The 22694-nt window shown below is 49.6% G+C and overlaps 8 protein-coding genes across 8 annotated transcripts; 3 read left to right on the forward strand and 5 right to left on the reverse strand.

The window, feature by feature from the left end:
* Positions 1-59: 59 nt before the first annotated feature.
* On the forward strand, positions 60-854 carry LTR84_011156 (uncharacterized protein; the record flags this gene model as incomplete). The annotated part of the gene is made up of 2 exons (XM_064854689.1): positions 60-115; positions 179-854. The coding sequence occupies 2 exons, from the start codon at positions 60-62 to the stop codon at positions 852-854; spliced, it is 732 nt and encodes a 243-aa protein (XP_064709415.1).
* A 1049-nt stretch (positions 855-1903) lies between these two features.
* Positions 1904-2968, reverse strand: LTR84_011157 (uncharacterized protein; the record flags this gene model as incomplete). Its single annotated transcript, XM_064854690.1, has 3 exons — positions 1904-2468; positions 2528-2796; positions 2849-2968. The coding sequence occupies 3 exons, from the start codon at positions 2966-2968 to the stop codon at positions 1904-1906; spliced, it is 954 nt and encodes a 317-aa protein (XP_064709416.1).
* Positions 2969-6652: 3684 nt separating this feature from the next.
* LTR84_011158 (uncharacterized protein) lies at positions 6653-8030 on the reverse strand (the record flags this gene model as incomplete). The annotated part of the gene is made up of 2 exons (XM_064854691.1): positions 6653-6977; positions 7033-8030. 2 exons carry the CDS (start codon positions 8028-8030, stop codon positions 6653-6655), a joined length of 1323 nt encoding a protein of 440 aa, XP_064709417.1.
* Positions 8031-11303: 3273 nt separating this feature from the next.
* LTR84_011159 (uncharacterized protein) lies at positions 11304-13052 on the forward strand (the record flags this gene model as incomplete). Its single annotated transcript, XM_064854692.1, has 1 exon — positions 11304-13052. The coding sequence occupies one exon, from the start codon at positions 11304-11306 to the stop codon at positions 13050-13052; it is 1749 nt and encodes a 582-aa protein (XP_064709418.1).
* Positions 13053-13526: 474 nt separating this feature from the next.
* LTR84_011160 (uncharacterized protein) lies at positions 13527-15276 on the reverse strand (the record flags this gene model as incomplete). Its single annotated transcript, XM_064854693.1, has 6 exons — positions 13527-14456; positions 14519-14621; positions 14682-14698; positions 14752-14833; positions 14894-15019; positions 15074-15276. 6 exons carry the CDS (start codon positions 15274-15276, stop codon positions 13527-13529), a joined length of 1461 nt encoding a protein of 486 aa, XP_064709419.1.
* A 1210-nt stretch (positions 15277-16486) lies between these two features.
* On the reverse strand, positions 16487-17353 carry LTR84_011161 (uncharacterized protein; the record flags this gene model as incomplete). Its single annotated transcript, XM_064854694.1, has 1 exon — positions 16487-17353. The coding sequence occupies one exon, from the start codon at positions 17351-17353 to the stop codon at positions 16487-16489; it is 867 nt and encodes a 288-aa protein (XP_064709420.1).
* A 758-nt stretch (positions 17354-18111) lies between these two features.
* Positions 18112-18469, forward strand: LTR84_011162 (uncharacterized protein; the record flags this gene model as incomplete). The annotated part of the gene is made up of 2 exons (XM_064854695.1): positions 18112-18288; positions 18392-18469. 2 exons carry the CDS (start codon positions 18112-18114, stop codon positions 18467-18469), a joined length of 255 nt encoding a protein of 84 aa, XP_064709421.1.
* Positions 18470-20076: 1607 nt separating this feature from the next.
* Positions 20077-21629, reverse strand: LTR84_011163 (uncharacterized protein; the record flags this gene model as incomplete). The annotated part of the gene is made up of 2 exons (XM_064854696.1): positions 20077-21141; positions 21195-21629. The coding sequence occupies 2 exons, from the start codon at positions 21627-21629 to the stop codon at positions 20077-20079; spliced, it is 1500 nt and encodes a 499-aa protein (XP_064709422.1).
* Positions 21630-22694: the final 1065 nt, after the last annotated feature.

Here is a 22694-nt window from a genome sequence, read left to right on the forward strand (position 1 = left end):
AGAAAACATCCCTCCTCACATTTTCTCACATTCAAAGACACCAACTGGGATTCTTCATCATGAATGATATGCCAGTGAATGTCCCTGTGGACAATCCTAACGCTGACACAGAATGGTGCGTCACCCAAAAGAACTCCCCATTTCAAGAAAAATATAAACATTATTAACAACCATCCAGGAACGACATACTCCGCAAACACGGCATCATTCCGGAAAAGCCACCGGACCCAGAGCCAATAATCCAAGAAGCTCTGATCGAAGCGGCCAAACGCGCCCATGAGAACCGACTGGATGACAAGGACCTTGACGAACTCAACGACCTCGAGGACGAAGAGGACGAATTATTCCTCGAACAGTATCGGAAGCAACGACTTGCCGAGCTCTCCACGCTGCAGAAGAAGAGCGTCTACGGCCAGGTATACCCGCTGCAGAAACCGGACTACTCGAGGGACGTGACCGAGGAGAGTTCCAAAGCGTATGTGCTGGTGAATCTGACATCGCCGCTGGGCACGAATGTCGAGTCGCGGGTTTTGACCGAATTGTGGCGTCAGCTCGCGGTCAAGTTCGGCGACATCAAGTTCTGCGAGATCCGTGCGGATCTGTGTATTGAAGGTTATCCGGAGCGGAACACACCTACTATTCTCATCTACAAAGACGGCCAGATCAAACGACAGCTTGTCACATTACAGCAACTGAATGGTGTGCGTACAAATCAGCGAGATATTGAAAGCGTCCTCCTCGAAATTGGTGCTGTGGCGGAGAACGATGTCCGGTTGAAGCACAAAGAGAGCGACGAGGGTCTGAATGCAAAGAGAGGAAAGGACGAAAGTGACGACGATGACGACTGGGACTGAATGTGACTTACGACTTGGATGAGGTGATGCTGGTAGTCCAACACGGCGTACCAGTCTCTGTTTGTACCCATATTAGGGCATCAAAGCGAGCCCTCAACAGAGCCTGGTTCATCCCAAGTGCCCCGACTGAGCCGCAAAATCAACACAACAGACCTCTACTATTGTGATCAGCAGGACTGCCCGGTTAGCCCTATGCCTATAGATGCACAGATAGATCAGGTATCGAATTTGTGGATCGACAGCGGGCTGCACAAGGCAGAGTGATCCCGTTACGAATCTAGAGAGTGGTGATACACATGGGACGAAAAGGAGACCATTTGATAAAAACATTTGATAAATCAAAAAAGAATGTGCCTCATTCTACCAATGTAAACATCCTCTGATCATTGACCCATTCATGTGGACACGCACAAACAGGAAACTGGTGTTTTGGCTCACCCTGTCCCCTCGCGGGATCAACTTCCAGTCTCCATCTTGTCAACTCAATGCCGTCTCCTGCGCGAGAAGTAAGTTCCTATTGTATTCCAGGAGTTTTGGCTAGCAATTCAGAGTGCGTGCAGTGACGGAAAAGGAAGTTTCACTTTACTCGGAGTCTTGGAACTCGGGAATGGCAGTCAGCTTGAATGCAGCAGCCCGAGTAGGGAGGTGGTGGTCGGGAGGTTTTCCCCTCTCAATATATTTCCACGATTTGCGCGGCTATCTCGACAAGTCCCCTTGCCATTCCGTGACCTTGGAGTTTTCCCTTGTCTCTCGAATGTCATGGCAATCCGACGTCGCCAAAGACTAGAGTGGATGAGAATAAATAAATCGACAAATGCATTTCGCTGATAATTATGGATAGTCCATATACCCTACATCTCACCTGCATACGTACGAAGTAGGTTCTCGTTGCAGGATGTGGTAAATCTCATGTCGTAAAGTCCCTCCTCCCCAACCAAAATGGGCCTTCCAGTGATATGGCAATGCACGCTCCTGTAACTCCAACGCTAGATCTTTAAAAACAACTCCGAGTTGTACTTGACAACAGGTTCTGAGGTGGCAAAAATTGATCAGATCAGTTCGTCCCGACCTCCAGCAACAGCACTGTCGGCTATCGCTTGACGAATGTCACTTTCCAGAAATATTGGTCCCTGACCGTCACATCGTGCCATCTTCTTGAGCCGCTCACAAACATCACCGACATCTACCAAGCCCTTACGGAATAGTTCATGTGCTTGGATATAGTCCCACGTAGCACCTGACCCCATCATAGGCTCACCAGTTTCGTCATCCACTGTCAGGGTTTTCAGTGTGCCAAAGTGGGCATACTTGGAATTCGCATCCATCCCCGAAGTTACACTGCTGGCTGGAGAGCGACCCTTGGACGGGAGGTCTGTTGGTACCCACCCCAGAGGTCCCACTAATTCATCAGGTTCCTCTAAAAAAGGTGTCGGACCATTGGAAGCAGAGCCGGATGTGGCGCGAAGGATTTCGTTCTCGGTAGCAATCTTGGCCAGCTCTCTTCGTAGACGCTCGTTCTCTCCATTGAGTGTGACGGACTGGTGCTGTAGGCTGTTGAGCTTGGCCTCCAAATCTTTGACGTGCTTTTCTTTTCTCTCACGGAATGCCCGTTGCCTGCCGCAAATAGCGTTGAGTATAATTTGAACCAGAATGCATCGGTAAATATTACTTACGCAGCTCTATTCTGTGCCTTTCTCCTGCTCTGTTGGGGTGTCAGGATCTCCTTCTCCTCACTGCTACTCCGCGCCGCATCGTCCAAGGATCCTTCGTTTGTTGGAAGGGAAACATTATTCATGTCCACGTCGGGCATTGAAATCATGGAATCGTGTCGAACATTATTTGGTGGAGATTGATCGGGGACAGGATGCGGCTGGGCAAGAAAGGTAGAAGGATCATAGTGGAAACTTTGCTGGAATGCGGCAAACGCAGCATCGTATTGATCCTATGCGCCGGGTCAGATGAAAGCCCAGGTCATGCGTCCAAGGGATACTCACAGTCGATGGAGCCGTCCTGAAATCTTCCATTTGAGGTGTTTGAGATGCAGAGGGCGTATGTTGCATCCCACCGAAGAATTGATATGGCTGAGGCGCAGAGGTGAAGTATGAGAAGTCCATCTCGTTAGATGTCGCCTTATAAGGCGAAACAAGTTGATTTCGCTGCCCAGAGAACACTCGGTCTGCGCAGAAAGGTGCTGCTTGAATGTCTGAGGGTATGCAATCGCAGGAAGCGTGTTTAGTGGCGAGGAATTGTGGCTGTTGGAGGAGACAGTTGGTGGCAGAAGTACTGTTGTGTCTGTGGGTATGCGGGAGTCGATATCAGGATGATTAGTAGGCGAATTTGCTTGTGTTTAGTGACAAGAAGAAGTAGTAGAAGTCGTTGAATGAGTACTAGAAAAGACTGGCGCAACGACGCGAATTGTCCAGAATCGCCACTGGCTTCACTACTACCGACTGGGAAAATGCAGCGGCATGCTTGACTGGATCTATAGATTGACAGCCTTGGGAGATCCGTCTGTTGGACAGTCAAGAGTGGTGGAAACTGGAGGCGTAGAAGAAGATGGAGAATACGCAACAGTATTCTAGCGGAATTCGGGTAGTTGGTCAGTGATCAGGAGTGGAAGAGAGTAACGAGGAAGGCCTGATATCTTGACCAGCCTGAGCACGGTTGGCTTGGGTTGGTGAAACCGATGGCGAGGTCCGTAGCAGTAGAAGGAGCCAAGGGGATCGGCAAGGGTCTCGGGCTCTCTCCTCCACGCCGTTGCTTAAACGTGCTCTGTACGGAGTAGAGGGGCAGATATCGTCGGGCGGCATGTCATTGACAATTTGACGAGTCACAGCAGTTCAACAGAGGCAATGGCCTGTCAGCCAATCTCTAGGCTGAATTACGGCACCATGGGAAGTAAAAGCGCGTGGAACCGGAGAAAGTCGCTCAGCTTCAGATTCTGGTGCTGCTGTCACGGTGGTTTCGAGGTTTGTACATTTGGGGGGTGGGTATCAGGCTCTGGTGTGTTAATTAACGAGTGGGTACTTCTGGGGGCGGGCGGGTTGTCAATCGGTGTGCTCGTAGCCTGTAGGGCTCGTATCACGAACCACCGCTCGTACGCTAAGGTACGAGGCCATTAGGTACAGATAGCCTATAACCGGGAGGTACCTTAGGTACTCCGTCCCTGGGTACCTGATCTAGGGGGTGTTGACCCTTAATTTCTAGCAGAGATACTGCAGAATTATTTTGCGGTCAAAGTGTCAGGTCGAGGCGAACAATAGAGCCAGGATAATGTAAATATCCTTGCTGAAGACTTTCTGCCTCTACAAGAATAATGGCACCCCCCACTGCCAGAAGAACACTTTCATCTTTACCGCGGGTCATCCCCAAGAAGGAGAGTTGGAGCAGGGCAATCATGGGAGCTTGAATCACGGCTTCATGCAAGCTTAGGCTTGAGAAACAGGGTTCATTGTTGAAACTAACCAGGTTCTCAACGCCCAAGGGTCTACCCAGCGCCCACTGACAGGCTGCAATAAAGTGAGTCAGCATGCCCTGCGTTCTGTGGAAAGGGTTCCGGCGCCGAACTCCACCAGGCTCGACTCCCCCTCCCCTTCCTACAGCTCACAGGGAGAGGTACCTGGCTCCCTAGGTATCACTGCTCGGTTGTATCAAATGAACGCCTTAATGCGCACAACTGTATGAAACCAGACGAAAAGTCGAAAACTGGGTTGCAGATGGCGACAGAGGATCATCATCTATCGTCTCCACTGGCTGGTCTGGGTGCCGTCGGCTATATACACAGTAAGCACCCTATTTGCGCTTGGGCTGATAGTCTCTTGTCTGGCCCCTCGGGTGAAATGATGCCGACCGGGGAAATTGAGGCAGGTGGCAGACTGAAGTCAATTTCTCATGTTCGAGAACCAAATCTCGACATGGTTCGCATCCCTATTAGAGTCTGAGACCTAGAAGTATAGGACTATTCGGGAGATGTAGTGGTTGATCTCTTGCTAGTATTCCGAGTTCCTGTCGAATAGCCTCTAGATGACCACCTATGACAAACCAGGCTGTGACACACTGAAGATCCGACATGGTCAAACCCATTGTCCCAACAACGGATAACCATAGACGGAGTAACTCAGAGGCCTGTTACTCCTTGGGGAAGGTATAGAGGGGCAAAAAAGGCAAGAAAAGGGTCGCCAATCGCATGTTCGGCCATTTTCCTCGCTGATCAGTTGCAAGGCGTTGGAGCGAGTTTTGACCATACCACTACTCTTCCAGAGACTCTAAAATTCCCGCGTTCTTGGGGTACATTGGCTGTGGCACTGGACAGGAGTGATGAGTAAGTACTCTGTCACCCGTGTGCCTTACTCAGAAGTCAGGAGTCAGGAGATAACGTGTCAAACGATCTGGCTAGTCAGCTCTGACTACTCCAGACCAGGTTCATACCATGAACCTCATGCATGGAATTGCGTCAGTCTTGTGACGAAGTTTGAGAGCTTCAATGATGTGCGGAGTACGAATACGAATCTTCACCAGAGAGATTTATGATGAAGTACCTAATCTCCTTGGTAGAGGGTAGGTATCAAGTGTATCATGAGGCCGCCAGAGGCTGGAGGTACATTAACAGATATGCTAGAGAACTAGGCGCATCAAAATTCTGAATTGCCGTCCCACCAGCAAAGGCTAGCCTAGTGGTTGGTCGAATTTGAGATATTACTACGCATGAAAAAATCTTGATTGCACGTTGTCATTGCTTATTCATCCAGAATCGACATGTTTGATGCTCGTCCCTCAACTAAGCGGTCACTGTTGAAACAGAAAAGCACCCAAGTGGTACAGTCGTACCAGATCCCAAGTAGATGACTGAATCCCCAGATACTCACGCACGAAATGTACGTATCCGTACCAATACTACACTACGCTCCTTGTACTTTCAGAAGCCTGATATTCTCCGTGCCTTGTCTTTTCCCCGGTATCGCCACCTCTTGTCACACCATGATCAAGAACAGTCCCATTTTGCGAGGAATCTGAACGCCGGGTCCCAGAGAATCTTCCTTTGGAGCGCCCATCCGGATCGAGGTATTCTGCTACTTTATTCATTCCAAGTACAATCATAGTTAGAGCCTTCGGTTGGGTATGGGTTAGATGATCAACGAAGTCAACATCAGGAATCCCACGAGCCGGCAACATATGAGATAAGGCTTTAGGGGCTCCTGCGCCTTTAGGGGTCGGCTCGCTTTATGTACCTAACTATGGGTGGCTATGCGCCCGCATACTCTATCACACAACGACCAAGTAAGTAACTCACGATTTATTTCGAGCCTTACTACAACTGAACCCAACCATTGACGTGAATTGTTTTCTGTTGCTTCAATCTTCCACGCTTGCGCTGGAGCAGTGACCACTCTGTACTATCTCCATCACCATCTGAAGAGCACACACTGCAATGGACGATCATCGTTTTAGCAGATGCGATTCGACAGGATAACGCAAACTGATTGCTTGAAACAGGTCCTCGGGGAAGAGCGCGAGGCTCAATAAGTAATTGATCGGAGTGGTTTACGTTTAACATTAATTCCTCACTGCTAGTACCCAGGTAAACACCATGACAGCATTACAGCATGAAATCTGCCAGTTCCTTGGTCCCCAGTCCACAAAGACAGTACACGTACCTCGGCAGCCATAGGACTCGTGGCAAAAGCCTTATCCAGATTCATAGACGTTTAAAAGCACCTCACCACCATTTCTATCCTATGTACTTCGTACTTACATCGGCGTCATTGCCAAGACGCCCTTGAGCGGTTGGCAGTCCGTCCTCATGCCAATGGCCTCGCTTTGTCTGCTTTCAACTGAGGAAGAACGCCCAGTTGAGCCATCTCAGAATACATCTCGAACAAGACTTCCCTCGTGTCTGCAAAGCCTGTCCAGCCGAAAAGCCTTGCCTTGTTCATACACAAGCTACTGATCTTTCGAAATGCGGCATCACCGAAAGCAAAGTTTGCCCCTGGATCATCAAAAGGGTTATTGGTCAGCTGAGCCCCAGACTTCGCCATGAGTCTTTGCCATGCCTCCTTGTTTGTAGGTGCAGACGCCCAGTCTACCAACGTGAAGCTACTGCGCCAAAGTAATGGAGGGCCATATCTAGTCGGAAGTTAATCATGTGGATAAAGTACGCACGTTGAGACAATGCACTTACCCCATTGGCGTATCTTTGCCGGCTTTGCCTTCGAAGACTGCAAACTTTGAGAAATCCTCTTCCGGTGGATAGACGCCCTTCTTGACGTCGAACCAGCGGACTAGTTCCTCGTAAAGCCTATCCCACGTGAGAGCACCAGTGTCCTGGGAATTGAACGCTTGATTACGGCACTTCTCTTCGAGGACCGCCCACTCAGAGAGGTACCCTGTGAGCATAGCGGATGAATGATGGCCTTCGTGTTGCCAAACATCCCAATCAGAAGGAAAATGAAGAGGTTCTCCTTTCTCGCTTTGAACCGCCGCATAAAATGCGATAGGTAGGAGGGCATTCATTTGAGCGTTGTTGACAGCGCCAAGGACCCAAGCTGGTCTGATTACATTCCATGAAGTACTGTGAGCCTCACAAAAGTCGAAAAGCAACTTCTGCTGAGGGTAGTAGAAATTAGGCTCTAGGTCAGGTAGAGGGTCGGATTCCACGGCGGGGCTTCGAGTGCGGCCAATATGAACACCATAATGTTTAGCCCCCGTTTGTAGGAGAAAGCGTTTAGGAATAATTCTAGCCAACGACAAAGCCTGGAGGAAGTTATCAAGAAGGACAGTATTGACCTTAAGGAGCTCCTCAGCATTCGACCACACTGGGGCGCCCTGCGGTGGTTTCGGTTGTAGGTATGAGTAAAAGAAAGCATAGTCTGCCGTGACCGATTTTAACGCGTGAGCAATCTCCGTTGGTTCATCCAAAAAGTCCACTGCTATATGTTCAACTCGAGAGCGTTGCGATTCGGGAAGTAAAGCCATCATCTCTTTAGGTGGCGGTCGGCGAGATAATGCGTACACCTTTGACCACCTCTCGGGGCTCTCTAGAAGCACCCTCATTGTGTGAAAGCCCGAGATCCCATTGGCACCCGTAACAATCGCCGTCAGTCCTGTAATGGCTGGATCGAAGCCTGGTAAGCTATGGTAGATACCTCGCTGCTGAACAGGGTAGCGCTCGGAGCCCATCTTGTCGAGTATTGTCGTGCTTCGGTGTTGGAAATGCAAACTCCTGTTCGAAGTAGTGTGTGTTCACTAGGACCATGGTGTCAAATCTACAAGTGGTCATTGCAGGTGACTTATACATATGTAAACAAACAACATGCTTTGATGAATGCCGATAATTGGTAAGCGTAGACAGGAAGGCATGCAGACTTGCTCACAGTGCGAGGGCAGCTGTACTTCCGCCTACGTGCGATATGGTTACTCGCCATTTGTGGAGTTACTGCTGACAGCTTTGTGCTGTAGGAAGACAAACCCAGAACGATCGGTATTGAGTGAGCACATGCAACGGCTGATGTTTCGATGACGGATTGTTAAGCCAATAATGTCGGGACTGTGACCAATTCCGATCAACGGGGCTTGGTATATTCGATCAGTGCCGGGGCTCTATAGTCAGTTGCCAGAACCCTGCCTTGATGGCAATATGCCAATGTCGGTACTTCGAGTGTGGAGGTTTCGGTACCGAAGTGAAGATGATTTATCTCGGCACGGTGGAATATTCGCGGAAGTCGGTACCGACCGACAACTTCGATTTGCAACGCCAGTCCATACCAAGGCCACACCAGAGGCAGAGGCAATTTGGAGGACGTTCAGATAAGTAAGAAGTATTTTGTCAATGTCAACTCTTTATGGCCTGACTTGTACCGTCGTTAGCCCTTGCAGGAAGAGCACGGCGTTGAAGAAACCCGGTGTTTACCAATCCCCCAGAACCATAAGTCTAAGAGCGAGCTCATTTATTTTGAACATTTTTCGATCATGTCAGCTATCGAATATTCTTTTGATGCTGCCGGACATGATGTCCCGCCCTGGAAACATACGGCAATGCGGGCCCGACAAGTTCTCTCTGACAGCATTCCCACTAAATGGAAATTGCCTGCGACCATCGAGCCATCAGACACGGGCTTTCAGCGTGCGTCTCTTGATTGTGGCATCCTGACCCCAAGACAAGTGAGCTTGACTGATTTGACAACGACTGAATTGCTGCCCATGCTGCAGACGGGAAGACTGAGTGCAGCCGAGCTGATGGAAGCATTCTGTGCCCGTGCAGCTATTGCTCACCAGCTCATCAACTGCCTGACTGATTTTTTCCCGAACGAGGCAATTGGGTTGGCCAAGACATTGGATGCTGAATACTCCAAGACTCAAAAAGCTCTGGGACCTCTGCATGGACTTCCCATCGCAATCAAAGACACCTATGCGGTGAAAGGCAAAAGAACGACGAATGGCTGTGCTGCATGGTACGATATTGAGCCTGCTGAGGAGGATGCTGCTCTGGTACAGGTGATGAAAGACGCAGGAGCAATAGTCTTCGCCAGGACCACAATGCCACAGACCGGCATGGCTCTGGAGACGGTGAGCCCTCTCTGGGGCCGTACACTCAATCCATACAATGCAAAATTCGGGTCTGGTGGCTCGTCTGGTGGCGACGGTGCGTTAGTTGCCATGCATGGCGCTCCCTGTGCGCCCCTAGCCTCGGACATCGGGGGTAGCATTCGTGCTCCGGCAGCCTTTAATGGTCTTTATGGAATGCGACCAACATCTGAGAGGGTGCCTCGGACGGGACTGGTATCACAACGACTGGGACAAGTTTCGATCAAAGCGTCATGTGGTCCAATCTGTCACAGCATGAGTGATCTCAAACTTCTGCTCGAATTAATCGTAACACACCCAACTCTGCCTTTCGAGCCGACATGCATTTCGGGGTTCTGGAACGAGACGCTTCCAAAAGTGAAGCTCACGATAGGCGTCCTTGCAACTGACGGCATCGTAGACCCACATCCACCAGTCGTCCGCGCTCTCAGAGAGGTTGCAAGCAACTTAAAGGCAGCTGGGCACGAAATCATAGAGTTCAAGCCTCCGATAGATCTTTGGGAGGCTGCACTCACCACCTGGACGCTTTATTTCCAAAACGGGGCCAAGGAGACTCAAGCGGCCCTGGCAGCATCCGGCGAACCTTTAATTCCTCAATTCCAACATTATCTTGAGGTTTTCGACGTGCACGAGCACACGGTCTCGGAGATCAGTGAGTGCCACAGAAAGCAAGCAGCTTACAAAACGGCCTTTGTCGATGCATGGAACGCCACGGCGAATGTGACCGAAACAGGACAGGCAATGGACTGCATTATTGCTCCTTCTGCACCACTAGCCGGATCACCACATGACTTTCCCCTATGGTGGGGCTATACGACGATATGGAACCTCATAGACTATCCCTCGATCATTATGCCGCTAAAATCTTTCAGAGTGGACCCGATAAAGGACGCGAAAGACATGGGGTACGAGCCTCGTGACAATCCATTTGATAGGCCCAACTGGGAAGTTTGTAAGTACCAGACCTTGAGAGTCCCAAGAACAAACAACTCTGAATCTAACACTGATTGACCAGATGATCCCAAATTATGGTCGACTCAGCCGATGACAATTCAGATCGTTGGGAGGAACTGTAGAGACGAAGAGCTAATCAGCGCATCTGAAGTCATCGACAAACTTGTAAATTCGGGCCATTTGCCAAAGGCTTAATCCGGGGTTGGGAGAATGTAAATCACAAAGTCCACGAGTAGACACCTAATCAAGGCGGGTATCGGATTGAGTTGTGGTACCGGGGATGTAGCTCACAGCCTGCGTGGCTCATAGAACGTCAACCATCTAAAGATCGACTTTGGCCGGAATTAGCAGAGAAAATTATTGACAGCGTCGTGCTCTTTCCGTTATAATATCTGGGATTGTCATAGGGGTTGTCCATACGATGGCTGGGAATGATGAGAGGAGACCATACAGGTAGTCGGCGCCAAAACTTTCGCTCAATCGCCGCTCAACCGAATGCCTTGGCGGTATTGGCCAAGCAGGGGAATACCGACCCAAATACTTGCCTACCTAGGTGCCGAAATTCCCTAATCCTGGTCGGCTATCACAGGGTATGGAACTTCGATCAAGTAGACCTTGCAATAATCAACATTCCTACAAGAAGCTGTAATTGCAACGTGCGGCGACTCTCCTCTTGAACACTCGGAATTCGCCCAATATAAAGGAAACGTCTCCATGGATCCTGCACAGGACAACCATGCTGAAGGCCCGGGGTTACGACAACGCAGCGAGACCGGTACTCTTCGGCGGCGATTAAACACATCTTGCTGGGCTTGCCGGAAGCGCAAAGTGCGCTGCAACGCTACCGAGAGCATAGGTTGTACCTCATGCAAGCGCGCAGGAATCGAATGCAGGTAATTGCCTTCATATCTCAACATGGATGGTGTAAGGACTGACAAGCTTTCCAGGCCCCACCCGAATCAACTCAAGTCTCACAGTGCTCGTCGACGACATGAAGAACTGCAAGTCACCACTCCTGAGACCATTGCAGATTCTGCTGAGCGCAATAACAATGGTCAGGGTGTCTCAGCTGACCTACCACTCCCTTCCACTGATGTTTCTCCAACCTTTGATAGTGGAAATCTGTCCCGTTTCTTCGAGGCCGGAGTCCTTTCCGCCAAGTGGGATGGGTTTGAGGAGAATGGGACATTCCGAGATGTGTACATTGGTACCGATGTTGCTAATCTCCACCATCTTGTGCGAGATCATGAGCTCCCAGGAAGTGGCTGCTTGTTCTATCCTTTTCCCGCGATTCGGGATGAGTTGTACTGGAAACCAGCCCATGCAGCCTCGATTCACCACTACCTTTCGGTGGAGTCTTTGAACGATTTGAGCAGTTTTCCCGTCCGCCATGTCCGGGACGCTTTGGTAGATACATACTTCAAGGACATCCATCCAGGGTTCCCAATCCTTGACAAGGCCAATTTTCGCAAGAGATATGAAGACCCTGACAATCCACCTTCACTCATAGTCTTCCAAGCGATGCTTCTTGCAGCAGCTCGCATCACAAACCATCCTCAGGTTGCTGCATGCCGCGAGATCACGACCGCCGTCTTTTACAAAAGGACCAAGACTCTTTTCGACATCAGACATGAGCATGACCGAGTAGATCTGATTCAGGCCGCACTCTTAATGGCGTGGTACACGGAGAGCTCAGATACTGTGGCCTCAAATGCTTACTACTGGGTTGGCAGCGCTGTGCGCATTGCCTTCGGCATGGGCCTGCATCGCTCCGCCTCGCTTCGGTATGTGCCCCCAAGCAGACGGCGTTTCGACAGAAAGTACAAAAAGATATGGTGGACTCTGTTGTACAGTGAAGCCATGTTAGCACTAGAGTATGGCCGACCCAGTCAGATTCGAATTGATGATTTTGACGTGGGAGTTTTAGAAGACGACGACTTCAAGAACATGGATGATTCAGATGATGATATGGTGAATGGTCATTTCTGCTCCATCTTGGGCGACATCTCCATCGTCGCTCTGGATGTTCTCAGTCTCCGAGCACCACGAGGCAGGCCCATCCACCCGCCCACACAGACGATCGAACATCAATTGGCCAATGTTGCGATGCGTATACTTCCAATTCATGATGCGTGGTCCTGCCAGCTCCGTCTCATCTACAATCTGGTCTCGTTGGCATTTCATCGCACCAGAGACGATGAGGATGCGGCGAAGCTCTGCTCTGAAGCGGCGTCAAACATTCTTACGACCTTCGAAGCCATGGTGGTGCATGGTACGATCCGCCAATGCCATCTAAGTACCACCACAGCCCTGATGGCAGCTGCCCTCGAGTTCGCTCGCGAGGCTCGATCAGCAGCTGCGACACGGTCAATCATAAAGGCCATTTCGGCTCATGGGCAGCTTCAGAGACTACTGGGTCCAGCAGAAGCCCTTTCGCCATATTTTTCGCATGTTAAAGCTGTCTGTAAATTGTGCAAGAGTCTGATTGCGCGTGCTGAGGTTCTCATTAAAGAAGCCCAGGAACCGAGCTCTACGTTGACAAATTCTGATCTCCCACCTGAAACCAATATTGACTGGGAAGGGATCATGACAAACTATCGTACGCCAAACCTTGGGTTCGGAATGGGCATCGAGGGCGAAGATTGGTTGTTCGACTTTTCGTGACAGTAAGCAGATGTTGATCCAATCTTTAATAGCACAGATCAGTTCCTATCGCTCGATCATAATTGATCTCAACCCAATTCACGAATTCCTGGGGGAAGCCACTATCGGTTCTTATGAGTTGGGACCACTATCTGAGCTATTTTAAACTCGAATTATCTTCCGATTCCCTTGACACTCCTGTGGTCCACCCATTTCACATTTTGATAGCCCGTATGATTTCACTTCAAAGATGGGCACTATCATGATCTGTTGAAACAATTTTCCAATATTCAGCTGCACTTCGAGCCCGGAGTTTCTTCCCAAACCAAATCATGAAGAAGAACACAGATGAGGCAGCCATCCCGATGAATGCTGTAGAGATAAAACAGTTCCGAATCCCAAGATGATCTACCCACGGAGTGATGCTAGCATGGTTCAGCAAATTAATCTCTTCTCAAGCTAGGGGCAGCGAGATGTGGAGGAAGGTAGAATGACTCACCCATAACTGACCGCAAAGGACATAGTGTTGCGCACAAGAATCACCGTGACGAGAGCATCTGTACTGATGTCGTGATAGCTGTCGATCAAATAATTGACGCTCAAAGACACACCCATGGTAGTTGTCATGGCCAATATACCCATGGCGACAACAAGCCCGACCCAGTGGATCGAGTATGAGGCCCCAACTCCCCAAAGAATCGATGCCCCAGGAATCAGAACGACACAGAGAACGAATGGCCACAAGCGATGCTCCGCCTCCATAAAGCCATCGTTTCGCCTCGCAAGCTTGATTGTCAACCAGTCGCTAAATCTCCCTGAGATTAAGCTACCAACGACCACGCCAACACAGCATGAAAGGTAGCTAAGGCCAACCATCGAAGACGAGAAGTTGTATGGTGGGCTGGACAGAATAACCGATGCCGTGGCATTCGTTATGTTGAACCAGATCAAGCCGGACCCGTAAGAGAAGCCTGCGTAGAAAATGACTGGCCAGGAAAAGTATTTTAGGCTTCGCAAAGCGCGTTGAAATACAGTTGGACCTGCAGTTCGGCTCAATATCGACAATTTCTGAACAAAGGACTTTTCACCGTTGTGTATGTCGCCTTCCTGCGTTCTTGATTGGATTGCTTGGGCCGCAGGACAAGTTGGGCTCTTCTCTAGATCCGTTTCGATTATGGCACTCTCGCCTGGCGATGTTCCGATGTCCTCAACGATGCCTACCGTTTTACGTGTATAGTTTGTCTCTTCTTGGAAGAGAAACAGGAAGATGAACGTAGCACCATTAAATATGGCGGCCCAGTAAAACACCCATGCCCAACCCTGCTTGTCCGCAATGAACCCACATATCACTGGGGTAAAGTAGTTGCTACCAGCAAGACTGAATGCGTAGACGCCCATCCAGGTACCCCGTTGGTGAGTGAAGTACTGTTGCGCGACACATCAATATCTAAAGCTTCTCGCGGACATCTGGGATGGTGGGTACTCACTATATCAGTGACCGAGATCTCTGGTAGCGCTTCGATTGGCGCAATGAAGAAGCCCATAACGATACATCTTGCAATCCACTCTCCGTCACTACGGACATAAGGGCTTGATTGGTGTTAGGCAAGATGGCCACGCCATACATAAGGTGGGAAGTTGGGATCCTACCTCCAGATGCTAGTTCCCTACAGTTCTATTAGTAAACGTCCATGAACAGTTGGATACTGGGCTAACTTACAATGGCGCCCAAGACCGAGATGAGAAAGGTAAGACGCTTGCCATACCTTAGCGCAAATGGCTGCCAGAAAAGCAGACTCCAGCTGTGGTGGACACATCAGTACACTGTTAAAGAGAAGCCCTGGTAACATGCGTCAACGAACCCAAGAAAAAGAAACATGTAACCTGTACCCTGATTCAAAGTCGTGATGCTGACACCGGTAGCTTTGGAGATGGGCACGAGAACGGAATATACCGTCGAAACGGCAACGCCAGTGAACCAAGTATATCTAAACAGCAAGATTAGTCGACTCCCTGTCGCCGAGGACAAGCCCAAGTCTCACAGGTTAGCACAAATACTGGAAAGGAGCTTCCGTCTCGGGGTCCAGTTAAGGGGATCGTTTGGATCCTTTGAAGGTGTGGGATCGAGAACGATATCTCCTCCTTCGGCATGTCGAGTGTGAAGAGTGTGGTGCAAATCAACCAGGTGAACGGTTCCAGGAATTCTGCTTGACAGTCCGTCGCTTTCATAGGCAGGAGAAACCATTGTATTCTTTCGCGACAGCATAAACCTCAAGACGTAGATACCTGGCTTCAGTAGACGAAGCTGTCCTTGATGTTGAGCATGCCAGAAGGTGTTTATATAATGTACAATTGGTGCCACCTCTTTTTCCCTTTACCACACCGACGGGGGAAAGGAACATAACCTCGTCAACCACGCAGCCTTGAAGCATGGATGATCCATTCATACGATATACAGGCTAGGTGGAACTTCCCCGGAATATGGGTAAGAGATAACAAAGTGGCAGGGAATAGAGTGCCGTGCCGAAGTGCAGCTTCAGTACCGAAGAACTGCTTTTCATACGGTACGACAATGTAGCAGACCTGGACGTTCCGAGCGGCAGTCGGTCCCGAGCAGCCGACTGGCTTCGCCCTGGCTATGTCTATGTTCCATTGAGTTATGCACAGATAATGTAGGGTTCCGTTGTAGTAGCCATGCGTACAAAGTATACTAACAAAACAGCAATATCAGGTTCTATCTACAGCACGGTAAAGTTCGGTATCGCACGCTTGGAGCCGGTGAAACCTCTTCAGGATAGCAGCCACGAACGGACCACCTCCGGACGCTCTTGGGGCCGAGAAGCAATGCCTCTAGAATCACCCGATCCGTTTGATGGCCCTTACTTATAGGAAAACGTTCTTTATATGGGTAAAATGGTGCTAAATCCAAGGACTGCATCTACTCGATCGGCGGCTACGAAAATGCAACCACCGACTTAGAGAAGTTTGCATCCGACCTGTTCCAACATCCAGATCGGTAAAGACGGTCTGGAGATGGCTAACCACGTTATCAGATGAATAATGACCGCTATAGTCTAGGTGTCATCTTGTTAGAGATCGGCCTCTGGCTGCCACTGCACAGGGATAGATAGATGCGCAAATTGCTGGGGAAACATCCCCAAAATACCGAGGGGAGGCGTACCAGGATTAGGGAAGTAATGATGGATCTTGCAAGGGACAAATTGGGTATAGTGCTAGGGCAGAGATATCAAGAGATTGTTTTGCGTTCCCTCCGTGTCAATGGGACAGACGCGTACGAACTCTCGAGTATTTATATGAGGTTGTATTGCCTCTATGGGACATGAAATCTTGTCTCCCGGCTTGAATGCTTTGAGTCTGAGCATCGGCTGTAAACGAGACTTCCACGTCAGGACTTTCCAATGCCCTGTCCAAGGCTCAACTTTGTGTATTAGATACTAGTCGGTATCGACCGGATCCCAATCTGTGACCAGATATTCATCCAGACCGTCCATCTGTTGAATGTCGGCCGCCGAGATCTCAAAGTGACCGATATCCCCATTGGATCGGATACGATCTTTCGATACACTTTTCGGAAGTGGGATATAACCATGTTGTAGACTCCACCTAATCATCAGCTGAGCCGGTGTACACTTATACTTTTGTGATAAAGCCTGTATGGTCGGGTGCTTCATGCGGAGTGCCCTTGCGAGCGGCGCATATGCTTCGACCACGATGCCAAGTTTTTGGCACGCTTCAACAATATTTGTCCGGGTATTGAAGGGATGGACTTCAATCTGATTCACGGCTGGCATGATGCGAGGTTTTGATGCTGAAAGTTCTTCCAGATGCTTGACTCCAAAGTTGCTGACTCCCCCAATCTTGACCTCGCCATCTTTGATAGCATCTTCCACGGCCCTCCAACTCGACAGTCGAGCTTGCTTACCTCCATACGGGCTATGAAGGAGAAATAAATCAATATAACCCAGGCCACTGGTTTTCACAGATTGAGAGATTGACTTTCTTGCCGCCTCGTAGCTCGTATTGGTGGCCAGTTTCGAGGTGAAAAAGATGTCTTCTCGCGTCAAGCCAGCGGTGTTCAACGACTTGTCATTCAAGAACGACCGGATGGCTTGACCACAGTCTTTTTCATTTCGGTACATCTGCGCCGAGTCAACGGCTCTATAGCCACAGCTCAAAGCTTCTGTAACAGCTGAAGATGCCTCCCGACCTGACATGAGGTAAACACCCAGATGGATATGAGGAATAGAGAGTCCATTAGATAAGGACAAGCGTGTTGACAGAGAAAAATTGGTTGCCGCCATTATGGTAATCAACTGGCAAGGTTGTGCTATGGTACAGAAAATGAGTATTTACTATGCTGAACAGTTCAACGTAGAGTGTTCGTTCCAGTGACGGGGGACCGAGAAAACCATGTCCATGCCAGGACTTTTGATATTCAAAGACCACTGGTATCAGGATGACGTGAATCACCATTTATAGCGCCAAGACTGCGCGAATATCTTTAGAATTCGCCGTAGCTTCTAAATTTCCGCGGGGGAACCGTGACCTACAAACACCGTTACCTCTGAGGGCGCATAGCCTAGTAAGTATGAGCTGTTGAAGTCATTTCAGTAAGATGCTCAGGTGCGAGCTACTGGAGTTGATGGAATAGTAGAAAGGAAATTCCTTACCTGGGTTAGGTACGTACCTAGGCTGTCTTGAGGAATACCCAATTGCATGCAGCAAAACTCGGCTGACTCCGCGGTCAGTCGAACCTCGGCATTTCTCCAACGAGGGCAATGCACTTCCGTTGACTGTCGGCTTTTTGGATAGTGATCACCTTTATCTTCAGAACCTTCAATCCTCTTCTTTCAGCTGTTCTTCATCATCATTCTAGACTATAAACTATCTCCCCCCCGGCAAAGCCTGATCACGAGCGTCAGTTGACCACAGTTCGCTTTCATCACTCAATCACGCAATTCCGACCCAGAACATTCCCATTGCTTGAACGCGCTTCGGATTCCCTCGAACCGCGACCTCATTTCTCCTCCTGGATTTAAACCCCACCAGCATCTCCAAGATGTCCAAAGTCTTCACTGCGGCAGACGTGGCCAAGCACGACCAGAAAGCTAAAGAACTCTATATAATAGTCGACGGCACAGTATATGATGTAACAGGCTTCGTGGACGAGCACCCAGGCGGCGCAAAGATCTTGAAAAGAGTAGCGGGCAAGGATGCCAGTAAACAATTCTGGAAGGTATGTTTCATTCCCACCCATTGCGTGGATGGGCCTTCGAACGACCGATGCATGCGATATCGCAAGAACAGATGTGAGTCCTGTCACTGACATGAGACCATAGTATCACAACGAGTCGGTGCTCAAGAAATACGCTGCCAAGTTGAAGATTGGTGAGGTTGGTGAGAAGGCCAAGCTGTAAATGGACACATCCACTTTTGGTAATCTCAGTGGGCTGGAAGATGCTTCAACCAGCCATATCGATAGAGGCAATCATCGATGGGATCATATACGACTGGTATTGGCAAGAAATTGAGCGCTTTCTTCCCATCAAGCGACCTAACTGGCCATTTCCCCGAGAAGCATATTGAAGCAGGCAGTATCCATTTACGCCCGACAGGTCTTGGAGACGCAGAAACAACGTACAGGAAGACTTAGAAAGGGGGACAACACATCACAATGTCCTTAATGTACAGATTTGGTCGCATCGCAGTCTAGAGAATCATAGAGCTTCAAAATCTCAAGATCTCCATTGTTCTTTCTGTTTTGTTGTGAACAAGTTTGCTGAAGGCATGGCCATGGCCCAGAACGCAGTAAGATTCAAGGTTACTTAGGAAGCATTTTGAAGATGACCTCTGTAGACTGATCGGACGTGCTCAGACAGGGAGAGATTTTCTCCGAATGGGCCACAAGATTGTGAGAATCTCTCCCTACCAGCGCCGTATTCGTACTCGCGATTCGAGACTAGCTAACCTACCTTCATCTGCGATTCTCGGGCTACGAGGCATATACACCCTACACCCTCGATAAATCGGGCAAAGAATCATTCAGCGATTCTTCATGTTGAGGACAGATGTATCAGCCTGATTTTGCGTCCAGAAAATGCCTCGGAACGGGTTCGCATATACTGTGGTTGGTTTGCCCAAGTCGTACACTGCGAGGCAGACCAAGCACAAAGCTTCGAAGGAAATTTCAATCATGGTCTTACCATGGAGTGTGTGCTGTGCATGTAACCGACATTTAGCAGCATGAGGCTTATTACAAAGCTCGTGCTTGACATTAATAGCTCTGGAGAGCTGCAGAACGGAATGTAGGTGAGACAAGGCTGACTCCAGGCTGATGCTCGTGTACAACCCCTTTTCCTTGGGACTTGACCGCAGCCTCGAGTAGGAGGGTCCCCTGGAGGTCACTCCGGGTGCCCTCACCATCTTCACTTCAATTATCACCCCATATTCACTGAACATAATTAGTGAATATCTTTTTTATGCAGTAAGAATTCCTCAACAATTGACAGGGCGCTGATCTGAGAACAATGCCACCCACACCAGCTTGCCGAAGACTGTTAGTTCGTTGTGAACTTTCAACCAATCTTCTCCTGATCTTGTGCTTCAGGGGTATGAACCCTCAAATGATAGAGATGGTATAGATGAAAGTAATACAAAATCCCCCAATGGGAGATTTTATCCTGCTTCGGCAGGAGTTTTTTGTGGTTCCTGGGGTCGAAGCCTGCCGTCGTCGTCGTTACTCCCTTTTTTGGTCGGTCAGATTGTGGTAATTCTATGTGTCAAAGGCATAAAGAATGAAGGTCAATAAGTCAAGAGAATAATCTATAATCACTAGGTATGACCCTCAAAGTTACAAACTTCACGAGAGACTCATTGGATTATTCATTATTCGACAAACGAAAACGTGAGCTACACCCGCACAAGCGTTGACAACAGTCACCACTCCAACATCGTACAAGGACCAAAGACAAGGTAACAAATCAGTCAGGGTATTCAAAACAATTCTGCCTCGTGGGCCATCCACTCACTTGCCACCATTGAGCAGCTTCCGCTTCTCATCGGCAGTCACACCACCATTAAGCTTGGCTGCTTGCGCCTGGTATCCCGCCACATCGCCCTGCTTGGGCATCTGCAGCATCCAGTTTGGTGGCGTGATGCCAGTCTGTTCCTGGATGGTGCTGAACAGCGGTGGTAGACTCTGCATGAGATTCTTGATCGGTGCAATACCGGCGGCCTCGGCACCGCCACCGTTCCCGTCCGAGCCGGTATTCCAGACTGTGATCTTGGGTTGCAGGCCCTGGACGGCTTTGGCGTTGGCGAGCGCCAGCTTCTCATACGTGTTCTCCTTCAGCATCATATACGTGAGAAGCCCCTGGGGGCCGCCGAACGCATCGGCGAGGGATTTGAACGCTTCTGCCTGTGCCTTGGTGGCTTCTGCTTCTCTCATCTTGGCATGATACATTGCGTCGGCTTCTTTCATCTGTCGCTCAACCGAGGCTTGGATCTGTCGTTGTTGTTTGAACAGCTGGGCATCGGCATCGAGCTTTTCAGCATATGCCTTGACATCGGCGGACTTGGACTCGCGGTAGAATTGAGCGTCTGCATCCTGCTGGGCAGTCTCTTTGGCGATTTGTGCGCGAACAAGATCCTTCGCACGGAGTCTTTCGAGCTCGGTGGCCGCCTTTTTCATCTCGACGTCTTTCTGGAGCTCTGCATCTCGCGCTTCGGCAGCTCTTCGTGCTCTGATCTGCGCAATTTGGATGCCCATGTCCAAGTCGGTCTGCTTGTTCGTGAGTTCTGCGTCTGCCTGTGCTTTGTCGGCCTTTCTTTTGGTCTCTAGAACCGCAGTTTCTGCTTCGATCTTGGAAATCTCCTGTTTGGTGTGACCTTTCTTGCCAGCCTCACCAATCTCACCGCGCATACGGGCTTCAGCCACATCGATACGTGCTTGGTTGGAAGCGCCTTCATGAGCCTTGCGAGAGAGGAATGCGAAGTACTCCGAGCCAGGGGTGTCTTGTAGCTCTTTAACGTTGGCATTGTAGATGCAAAGACCAAATTGGTCAAGTTCCTTCTGAACATTTTCAATGACCTAGGGGGGAACCATCAGCATCTCTACACAAAGAGGGCATGTATCTGACTTACCTTTTGCTTGAAAATCTGCCTCTCCTTAAAAATCTCCTCCATAGTCATGGAGCTCACAATGACTCTCGTCTCACCCTCGATGATACCTTTCACTATGTCCTGAACATGACCTCTCTGGGTCGGTACAATCACGGCGTCAGATTTGCGACCAGCCGCCCCTGGTGAGCCATCAGGATTTCCACTCAAGAGAAGGGCATATTTCTTCAAGGCTTCTGGTTGATTCAGTGGACCTATCGTGAATACAGCAGGGAGGGCGAACTGCAGCTTCTCGATGGTCATCGCCTGGAGGTTGAGAGAGAAGTCAAAGGGCGAAACGGAAATTCGTGCCACCCTTTGCCATGGGTAAACGAAGGCTTTCTTCACAATTCGCACATCGTCGACACCACCACCAGTGACGACGAGGTATTCGCTCGCATCTGAGATATGATACCACATGTTGATATTTGAGCTGGAGAGGACGACTTTGATGGGTAGAAGGAGAAAGACGGTGAGATGCTAGCCAAGAGGTGCTTGCTCGCCGATGCTGTTCCACCGACTCCGACTTAGAAATGAAGGTTATTGATGCTTTGTGAGAATATCTTGTGAAAGGACACAAAAGGATGGTGTATCTCTGTCTGATTGAAAGAAGAAAAAAGGAGAAGCAGACCAATAGGTGGAAAGGAGCGTTTTATATCCAGTGGTGTGTATTTCACCTATGGTATTCATCTGCTCAGCCCTTTTCGACAGTTTGTCAAGCTCGATAGTTCCACTGATGACCAGTCACTAGTTACTCCATATGAGCAAGGCTGTCTTGAGTTCTGAATCATTTGGCCAATAGTCACGACACAGTTAACACGTGCTAGTAGGCAGCAAGGGGTGTGCTTCTACAGGCCTGTGGCTCAGCATGTAAACCAAGATACGAAGACTCACTGTTTAATGGGGCAAGCAGAAAGGTCTTCGCATGGCTAGGTTTCCATGTCGGCTTCCAGAAGATTGCTGATCCGAGCTGGGGTCTACAAAAGGTCACGCGGGTTCTCTCAACGACATATCCTGTGGAACTGGACTTCGCTAAAGCTCTGCACGACGATCGATGACTCGTAACAGTTAATAGCTCAGACACCTCTCTGCCTCGTCCTGCCAGACTCGGAGTTCGTACCACTATGTCCAGACCTTTAGTGGGGCTAAGTGGCGCGGGCGCGGCTGTTCGGCATATTCTGTCACCTAGCGGCTCTTGTATCATTCCTTGGTTCAGTGTTGATATCCATCTGAAGTCTCCATAGGTACAATATCTCAGCAAGCAATCAAGTTCCTGCGGGGCGAAGGACGAAGGCAAGGTAAACAAGGCGCGGAGAATTTAGACAGACGAGTTTGGCACCCACGAGCACCCCCATAGTACTAAGATCAGGCAATCCCACCTAGCTCCACGCTAGGCAGACTCCGCTGGATTTTGTCCAATCAAAATGTCATGTTATGAGCGCGAGCCGTCTCTAGTGGGGGCTAGCAGCATCGCTCGCAAGGTCT

Source organism: Exophiala bonariae (assembly GCF_035927105.1).
Source record: "Exophiala bonariae strain CCFEE 5792 chromosome Unknown scaffold_5, whole genome shotgun sequence".
NCBI classification, from domain to species: domain Eukaryota; kingdom Fungi; phylum Ascomycota; class Eurotiomycetes; order Chaetothyriales; family Herpotrichiellaceae; genus Exophiala; species Exophiala bonariae.